Source organism: Nansenia antarctica (assembly GCF_963989245.1).
Source record: "Nansenia antarctica genome assembly, chromosome: 7".
In the NCBI taxonomy this organism is placed as follows: Eukaryota; Metazoa; Chordata; class Actinopteri; order Argentiniformes; family Microstomatidae; genus Nansenia; species Nansenia antarctica.
In genome coordinates, this window is record NC_137677.1 from 31,283,502 (window position 1) to 31,293,572 (window position 10,071).

A 10,071-nucleotide genomic window follows, 5' to 3' on the forward strand; every position below is an offset into this window, starting at 1 on the left:
AGCAGAGCAGGTCAGGTCGGAGTAGAGCAGGTCAGAGTAGAGCAGGTCAGAGTAGAGCAGGTCAGAGTAGAGCAGGTCAGAGTAGAGCAGGTCAGAGTAGAGCAGGTCAGAGTAGAGCAGAGTAGAGCAGAGCAGAGCAGAGCAGGTCAGGTCAGGTCAGGTCAGAGCAGAGCAGAGCAGAGCAGGTCAGGTCAGAGCAGAGCAGAGCAGAGTAGAGCAGGTCAGGTCAGGTCAGAGTAGAGCAGAGCAGAGCAGAGCAGGTCAGGTCAGGTCAGAGCAGAGCAGAGCAGAGCAGAGTAGAGCAGAGCAGAGTAGAGCAGAGCAGAGCAGGTCAGGTCAGAGCAGAGCAGAGCAGAGCAGAGCAGAGTAGAGCAGAGCAGAGCAGGTCAGGTCAGAGTAGAGCAGGTCAGGTCAGAGTAGAGCAGAGCAGAGCAGGTCAGGTCAGGTCAGAGTAGAGCAGAGCAGAGCAGGTCAGGTCAGAGCAGAGCAGAGCAGAGCAGAGCAGGTCAGGTCAGGTCAGAGTAGAGCAGGTCAGGTCAGAGTAGAGTAGAGCAGAGCAGAGCAGAGCAGGTCAGAGCAGGTCAGAGTAGAGGTATGAGAGTGTATAAGGAAGTAAACACACAGATAAATACTCTTTCCGCATTCCGACAGCTATGATGCAGCTTCAACCAAAACACTGACAGTTGGAGACTGTGAGAATGATGGATTGACCATAAACACACTCAATCATAACAGACTTAGGGTCAGCATGATAATGGAATATCATTTCATTTTGTTTGTTATTTATTTTACTTTTATGGGCGTCTGGCTGTGTATAGTGGTTGTGTATATGTATGTAGGTTGTATATAGTGTTGTTCCGATACCGATACTAGTATCGGCATGGCCACCGATACGCACAAAAATGCTGGTATCGGTATCGGCGAGTACTAACAAATGACACCCGATACCAAACTTGTGATGCGCGTTTTGCACAGGCTGCATTCGTAATTCGCTCTTAGAACGCTGGAGCGCACAGTGGTATCAACGTCATAAAGGGACCAAGCAATTTGATTGGACAAGAGGCATTCCTTGAGTGGTGATCAGATTTCCAGAGCGAATTTACGAACGCACCCACAGCGTCCCGCAACTCGGTGAATGAATTGTCTCCGGTGACGGTGACGGTGTGAAGACACGAGAAACATTCAATTTTTAAAGTTGAGCAAAGTAAATAGGATTTTACAAGTCCCGTTAACAAGTATATCATCACCTGTGATCGGCAAGCATGGCCCCTAAGGATTATGTGGCAGAGAAAGGTACGTTTTGTTTTACCGGCGTTACTCATACAGACAGTGTGTGGTTGAGTTGCTGCTACTGTTCAATGAACAGAACATGCAAAGCGACAGGCACTGCTGGGGATGAAGAGCTATGTAATGTTATACGCGTAACTAATAACTAGCTATCGTTCTTGACTTTTGATTTCAACAATGGTGCCACGTTTGCCCACTTTTCACCAGGGTAACTAATTCTGTTGGCCAATGCATGGTAGCTAAAAAAACAACCCCGTTTCATGAAGCACACACCGGACTGTCAAAGTTATAAAAACCAGTGTCTAGAACTTTTAAGTCTACTTGCGTTTAGCTAGAAACTTTGCTAGGAGTCTCCGACTAGAAGGTTTAAACCCTAGCAGCATTCTTTGCTTGTCAGGCTTCAAAACTACCCGGATGCAATAACTCGGAAGAAGTCCGGGCCAGTCTCCGTGTCAAACCTAGTCGAATATGGAAGTGATTTCACAAATTCATTGAACTGCACTTTGACAAATCGTGTGCCTTCACATATATTAGTACCTGGCCACATTCTTCTTTTGATGGGCGACACCGCCTTCACTCCCCAGTCCCACAGGCCGGCCCTGCTGTTATGATTAGTTACAGAACCAAATGGTACCTTGATTGAGTTGGTTAATAGATTTTTGTTGATACTTTTCACGATACCAAACACCCGATGCCAGACTAAGTGTTAGCAATAATTTTACATCGAGGTGAGTATGCGGCTCAAAAAACATGTTTTTTTGTTTTGTTTTTTCAAACGCCGTGGTATCGGATCGGTACTCGGTATCGGCAAGTACTGCACGGTCAGGTATCGGTATCGGTATCGGGATCAAAAAATGGTATCGGAACAACACTAGTTGTATATATGTGACAGGGTTTGATTAATAGGTCCCCATCTCGGCAATTGTGAAACCTCGCAATCGAGCCAAACAAGTCTTGTTGTGAAAAAATGTGTTTTCCGGTTTTTGGCATAGGACGACAAACGAAGCGATGAAGAACCCACTCGATATCATATCCAACAGTTTTACATTCACTAAATACCTACATTTAGTTAGCAAAGTCGGGTGGGGGGTATTATTAGTGTGGCAGTGTGTGTAGCCACGCCCACCCGAGCTGTATGTAAGGAGCCATGTGCTTGTGGATCTGTTTACAAGTTCACAAGATGGAGGCTGGAGCTCTCGCTAATGCTATCAACAGAATTTCATAAGCAGGCAGAAATATCGACAGTGGGCAATTAATGAACTCCTTCATATTGGACTATACATAACGGGAACTCCGAACGGCAACACCGAACTCCGAATCTGACGATGACAGATGACAACGGAATGTCAGACATTGATCTCCACTTCACTTTCATGGGACAGTCGTCTGCAGACAGACCTTCTGCTGTGTTCTTGGGTAAGTTTTAGTGAGTTACATGTGTTGTTTACTAGGATAGCCAAACAGTTATTTGTTGTTTTGTGAGTAAGGTAGATAGCACCGTTGTTAGCATCAGTTATCAGACCAATTATGCCACCCCTCTCCAAAACTAATGTGATGGTGGGAGGAAGAAATACGTTGTCAAAGATAAAACATAATCAGGGTTTTTCCTGCATAGAGAATTATGAGGCGGCCGCCTCCGTCATATTTCTAGCCGCCTCCAGCTCTCCACAAAACTCTGACGGTCGTATTTTCTACAAGAAACCCGTGGATTTCTGTCATTTTTTTTTTTTTTTGTGGATTTTATCCCTTTTTCACCCAATTTGGTAGCCAATTGAACCCAACCTAGCATCCAATTATCCCCTGCCTATTGCGAAGGATCCGCCGCACGACCCCGTGGCCGGCAGTCCCAGAGGAGGCCGCCAGGCAGACTAGCTGACTGGCTCCTCAAGCCCAGCACCGGGGGCACTGTTGCGCGACGGATCCTTGTCCGGAAATACTCCTATACCGCCCTCGGGAGCGGCCGCCCAATATGCCGCTCCCCGTGTGTGCCCCAGCCATATCCGGATCTGGCGAGCTGGGATTCGATCCCAGTCCCCGGTGGGCAGCTTGCACTAGTGGCCAGTGCTTAGACCGCTACACCACCGCGGGGCAACGGATTTCTGTCATTTCTAACTGCAATTGCGGCATTGCGCCGACGTGGTGGCTGTTTTGCAAATAAGTTAGCTTTCGTTTTTGCTAGCGAAATAGCTGATAGTATGTTGACTGCTCAAGGAGAACACATTTGAAAGTACAGAATGCCTGAGAGCCTTATATTGCATTAGATTACATTATATTTTGAATGGTCATCTTGTGCCTGAATATTGTGTTCTCCTTTACATAAATAATGACATTTCCACCATAAATTGATGCAGAAAAGGCCCAAATTGGTGCATCTAAATTCACCAGAATGCCCCGTTTCAGGGGTCCCCCTGATGTCAAACGCCTCTGGTACCACCTCCGCCTCATTTTGATCAAGGAAAAACCCTGATAATGAATAAATACATTTGTTGCAGACCTACTAAACATGCAACATACTGTACAGTATGTTTCATGCACCATTTTAGTGTGTTTGTGTGTACCAGCTAGCCAAACAAGTGTTAGCTTGTTAGCTAGCTAGCTAGCTTTGTTAGAGATGTAATAGATTATAGAAAAAGTAAATGCTTTTGTAATGAACAGTAATGTTATGTGGAATCAAAAATAATGATTAATTCATTGATATGTAGATTTGCTGTAGAATAATACTGTGAATTGAAATGATTTCACTAGCCTACTTGCAGTACACTGAGTCTATGGAAAACCTACAGAAGTGTCCACACCTCTGACCTGAAATGTGTGTTACAGAATGAGGAGGTGAGAGGTTCTGAGAGATGACACCTTGATGAGAGTCACCAGCACTTCAGGTATTTGTCATTGTCATTGTATAAGCAATTCTATTTTATGAAGATAGTAGTAGGCTATTTCGTAAAAGTGGTGTTGGTAACAGTGGGCAATCATTTTAAATGTACTGTCTTCTTTTTTTATTACAGCTTTGATGCCCAGATGGTATGGGAAGGAACTACGCCGAAGTCCCACTAGATGCTTTATGGACTATAATCAAATCAAATCAAATCAAATGTTATTTGTATAGCGCATTTCTTACAAGATGCAACTCAATGCGCTTCACATACTGACAGAGCAGGCAAAAGTAAAAAACCTGTACACTATGTAGCCAGGAAAATTCCCTTGCAGCCCTCTACACATAGAGCGACTACTAACCAGTTTGCCTACCAGCACCCAGCGGTGGGCCCCCACACCCCCCCCGGGGAGGCCCACACCCCCCCACACACCCAGCCCGCCCCACCACCAGCACACCCGGCCCAGCCAAGCAAGCACAGACCATAAAGGCCCCGCACAAGGACGGCCAAGCAGGTTCCCCGGCGGCGGAACAGACCAGGCACACGGGGCAGCCGGGGCCCCCAAATGATAAATGCATGTGCACACGGACAACATTATTCTTTTTTACCATTCTATTATTGTATTGCTCAATTGTATCTTGCCAAATGTTTTCCATTGCCATGAATTTTACTCTCTTGTACTTGTAATGGGATGTAATAAACTTTTGGCACACATGGCAATAAAAAATCATGAATCTTGAATTATTATTATTATCATTATTATTATTATTATTATTAATATTGTTTAGCTATTTAAACGTGTCAGCCCTGCAATTTAGTTTCCTGTGGGTTAGCTGACAACCCCACTGACAGATGACAGGTAGATAATGACAGGTAGTGTAATGGGGGAGTGGTTGTCTTGAGGGTGTGGTTGTCTTGAGGGAGTGATTAGGGTGGAGTTAAGCAGCTATTGTTCCCACCCATTACCTCTGTGAAAAACGTCTCTGAAGACTGAGGCTGGATATCTCAGTACGGTGGTTCAGGGGGTATCAACATTCAAATATCCACTTCTTCAACTTGTTTCAGATTTCAATGTATGACACGTCATTTTAAAGCTTACAATCTACCCTTTCATAATCTGGAAAAAACAGAAAAATTATTTTGCCCTAGTTGCGGACTTTTTAACCATGCCCTGTCACATATGTGAATATGTATATGTATGACTGATATATTGTGAAAAATAAAATGTAAAAACCTTGATCCAAAAATAATAATAGACTTAGGGTGAACCTCCTCTTTAGTGTCAACCCCCTGCCCCCCCCCCCCTGCTCTCTCCAGATGGGCCAGGGTTTACCTTGGTGGTCCGGGGAGGAGTGGACCGAGGGGGGGGCGGTGGTCTCCGAGGGGGGCCTGTCCCCCTCCGCCCCCCCAGAGCCGTGGTGTGGGACGCCCCCGTAGGGGTGGTGGGTCTGCGTCAGGGGGGGGGTCTGCAGGCTTTGGTCATAGTGGTGGTGGTGGTGGGCTGGGGAGAGAGAGAGGGGGGGGGGGGGGGGCAGAGGAACACACAGCGTTTAAACCCCCCCTTTTAAACTCCTTCAGTGCAGAGCCTTTATTCAACAGAAATGGAATGTATTTTTATAGACTGTCTACCCCTCAGTTACTCCAGGGAGACTGTCCTCATCTCTCATTGTAAATGGCTCTGGATAAGAGCGTCTGCTAAATGGTTAAAATGTGAGTTAAAGACACATTGTGACATTTGTAACGACCGTCTGGAAAGAGAAAGGTAACAATGGAACACTAAGGTCATGTTCTCACATGAAAGTCTGAATCGAGACCCGGAGCAAGTGGATGAGATTGCAACATTGTTGCATAAATTATTTCTCTGATTTGCGTTCTCACAGCCCTTCATGTAAACGAAGTAACATACGCAATCGAAGCAACAGACGTGGTAGTTCATTGGTCAGAAAAAGAATTGCCCGTTCGTCCCTCTCTTATCCAGATGAACACGCGTGTGCTGTTGTTTTCCTATGGACCGCCTCGAGCAGCGTTCTCACCAAAAGCGAAGCAAAGCAAAGTGATGGATGCGTCGTTTCTAACTGGAGTGAAACCACCCTTTTCAAGCGGAGCATCCGTTGGTTCTTTGATTGATTGATTGATTGATTATACTTTATTGTCCCCGAGGGGAAATTTGTCTTGGGCATGGTACTTTCATGCTACAAGTGCAACAGAGACGATACATACAACATACAGTAGACAAAGTAAACAACAGGACAGCAACAAACATTGAGTGACATTGGCAGCAGTTTCCACCTGGACATGGCATCATTTGGTATAAATATATATTGCACATAACCCTTCAAGTGGTGTTTTCGAATATTGCACATGGCCCTTCAAGTGGTGTCTAAGATAAAGTGCAGGTGCTGGTGATCATGGCCTAATCATCGTTTCTGCTTGAGCGAATTGATTAGTTTAATGGAGAATGGGACAAATGATAGTTTTAAGAGCTTATAATTACATCTTGGCATGCGAAGCCTTCTACCTAGGGGGAGAACTTCGTATTCTGTGGAGAGCGGATGTTGGGGGTCTGCTATTATCTTGTTAGCCTTGTCCAGGACAGCTTTTTCATATAGTTTATTTAGGTATTTTGCTGCGGGAGCGACTTCGAATGTGCGTTCTCACAGCTCCAAACGACGCAGAGCAAAGCGAACTTTATCAGTGAAGCAAATGTTCTAGTGAGAACACACCCTAAGACTTGGTCTCCATCCATCCTACTGTTGTATATGTAGGCCGTGTTCGAAAATTCACCGGAGCGCACACTGGGTTAAACGTCATAATGGAACCAAGTCATTTGATTGGACAAGAGGCAGTCACGTGGTCGCTCCGGCGCTCTCAGAGCTAATTTACGAACGCGGCCGTAATGTTCAGTCATTCCATGACCGTGTTGTTAAAACCTCATGTGACACGGTCTGGTCAATAATTTTATAATTTAATAATTTTGCCATTTAGCAGACGCTTTTATCCAAAGCGACTTACAATTACGAATTACAGGGACATTCCCCCTGGAGTAACTGAGGGCTAAGTGCCTTACCCAAGGGCACACTAGTAGTGGTGTGGCTTCAGGCGGGATTTGAACTCACAAGTCCAACTCACTATCCACTAGACCACCACTACCCCCAATATAGAAATATAGACATTATTTACAAAATCAACAAATGATTGATCATTTTGCTTAGAACAGTATTGTAGTAACATCCTAGGCTGATCTGTTTCATTAGACAACTGGAGTGCAGGAAAAATAGTGTGAGACGAAGTCAATACAAACATAGGAGGGGCGGGTCCTAACCAGAGGTAATGAACAGATGTCAGAGATATTTATCTCAACATCTCTCTTGTTGTTTCTGTAGTAACATACTTAAAACAATTATATCCAAAATTAAACCACAGCTTGTGTTCTGGCAGGTAGGCCCAGATAGGGGCCTGTCCTTGATTACAAAAAGTTCACGTTAGGAATAGGGTATAACGCTAGGTATAACGATGTGTGTGAGTGTGTGTGTGTGTGTGTGTGTGTGTGTGTGTGTGTGTGTGTGAGTGAGTGTGTGTGTGTGTGTGTGTGTGTGTGTGTGTGTGTTGATAGTACCTGTGTGTGTGTTGATAGTACCTGTGTGTGTGTGAGTGTGTGTGTGTGTGTGTTGATAGTACCTGTGTGTGTGTGTGTGTGTGTGTGTGTGTGTGTGTGTGTGTGTGTTGATAGTACCTGTGTGTGCCTGGCCGTTGACTGCTGCTGGGGGGTGGGGAGGCCCGGCGGGGGGGTGTGGCCCAGCGGGGGGAGGGGCTACGCCGTACCCAGGGGCCCCCGCCGGCGTGGAGGAGGCTGGGTGGTGGGGGGGGGTCCCGTGGTGGAGGGGGGGGGCGCCCACCAGGCTGGGGGGGCCAGAGGAGGTCTGGGAGGAGCGCAGGGTGCCGTACTGGCTGCTGCCCGGCGCAGAGGGGTACGACACGATGGGGTAGAGGGAGGGGCCGTGCCCACTGGAGGGGGGGGGCGCCACCAGGTTGGGCTGCTGCTGGGGGTGGGAGGGGGGGTGCTGGGGGGCCGGGTAGTGCTGTCCATAGTAGGAGGTGGCGGTGGGGGTGGGGGTGGAGGTGGGGGTGGGGGGGGCGTAGGGCCCTGGATGCTGGGGGTTGGTGGGAGCGGGTTGAGAGGCAGGGAGGGGGGCGGAGGAGGTGGTGGGGGTGGGGACGGAGCCCTGTGGGGGTCTGTAGGCTACTGGGGGGGTCTGCTGCTGCTGCTGGTGGTGGTGGTGGGGGGGGCTCTGGTAGTAGTAGTAGTTAGCACGGTGGTCATTGTTCGTGACGGGGGAAGCTTTGCTGGGAGCGGGGTGGGGGGGGGCACAGTGTCCGGGCATGGCAGGAGGGGGGTAGCCCTGCGGAGGTGGGGGGGGGGCGTAGTCCGCGTAGTACCCGCCCCCCGAAGCAGGGTAGGGGTACGTCTGGCCTGGGCCTGGGGAGGGAGAGAGACAGGTCTGTTAGAGGTCCGTCGGTGAAAGGGGGAGAGGTGAGAAGTAGATCTGATCGATCATGATTGGACATGTTATGTTTTATTAAAACGGCTTTAAGCTGGCTTAAACACACACTTAACGAGAAGAAAGGGGGCAACTGCCCCCACCAAAAATCAATACCAGTCATCTGATTATAAGCTATTGGCTTCAGCCACCTAATCAATAAGCCCTCTGACAGGCAGGGACAGCTGTTAGCTAGAGAGACACACAGGACAGCCTATAGAAGTAGCATAGATAACAGGGTTATATATATATGGATATGGTTATGGTACATGGTTACACACAGGCTAGCTGTCAGTTAGCAGGTCAGCCAGCCAGGCTACGGTGCTCAGCTAGCTAGCAGCCATGACAACCACAGACCCTAACCCCATCACCACCCCTCCCTCCAGGCTAGCTAGCCTCCTGATCCCCCGGCCTGTCCCTACCAGAGGCTCCCCCTCCTCCTCCGTTCACCGCGGGGTCCAGGTCGCTGTGGCAGGGTCTCCCCGGCGCAGACATCTCTCTGTCCGGCACATGAACGGCCGGCGGGTCGGTCAGTTCCGCTGGTCCCCGATGACGATAATGTTGATGTGTGTTTCTATCCGCGGAATAGTGAACCTGCTGGGCTAGCTGCTGTCAGACGCTCATCTCTCTCTCTCTCTCTCTCTCTCTCTCTCTCTCTCTCTCTCTCTCTCTCTCTCTCTCTCTCTCTCTCTCTCTCTCTCTCTCTCTCTCTCTCTCTCTCTCTCTCTCTCTCTCTCTCTCTCTCTCTCTCTCTCTCTCTCTCTCTCTCTCTCTCTCTCTCTCTCTCTCTCTCTCTCTCTCTCTCTCTCTCTCTCTCTCTCTCTCTCTCTCTCTCTCCTCTGCCTGGAGGAGATTATCTGAAGCCGTTTCGTTTCGATACGTGTGTATCTGGCCAGAGGTGCAGCAGCAGCGCCCCCTGTGGGTGATACTGAGCCTAGCGGGAAAGCAGCGCTTCTTCTTCTTCTTATACTGTGATGCTGCACCTAGCAGGCAGCAGGCAGCGTCCCTAGAGCGCCCCCCTGTGGGGGACACTGGCACTAGCAGGCAGCCAGGGTTGCCAGTTGGGATTGACAATTTCCAGCCTACAACCACAGTCTAAAAACCGCTAAATCCACCCAAAACCACCAGTCCAAAACCTGTATTATTGTCAGAAAACAGTTAATTACTATTGGGCAGGTGCCCATCATCTCCTGCCCCCTAAACTGTATGTCTGTTGCCAATGATGTTTGTAAAATAAAATAAAAAGAACCTGCACATTGTATGTAGCTACTGTGTTTTAACGTCACGCATCTTGTAACTTTCAGGCACTGACATTTTGATACCGCCTAAATGCTATTTATACAGCCCAAACCTATAATAATAATAATAAAGGC

General features: G+C 48.0%; 1 protein-coding gene across 1 annotated transcript in view; it reads right to left on the reverse strand.

The window, feature by feature from the left end:
• Positions 1–9,193, reverse strand: part of sec24b (SEC24 homolog B, COPII coat complex component) — a gene marked incomplete at its 5' end in the record, with an annotated part of 44,471 nt that extends 35,278 nt beyond the window's left edge. Inside the window, 4 exons of the mRNA XM_080536662.1 lie at positions 5,494–5,661; positions 7,894–8,311; positions 8,492–8,637; positions 9,121–9,193. Coding sequence (XP_080392788.1) covers positions 5,494–5,661; positions 7,894–8,311; positions 8,492–8,637; positions 9,121–9,193 — 805 coding nt within the window. The remainder of the gene's footprint in view (positions 1–5,493; positions 5,662–7,893; positions 8,312–8,491; positions 8,638–9,120) is intronic.
• Positions 9,194–10,071: the final 878 nt, after the last annotated feature.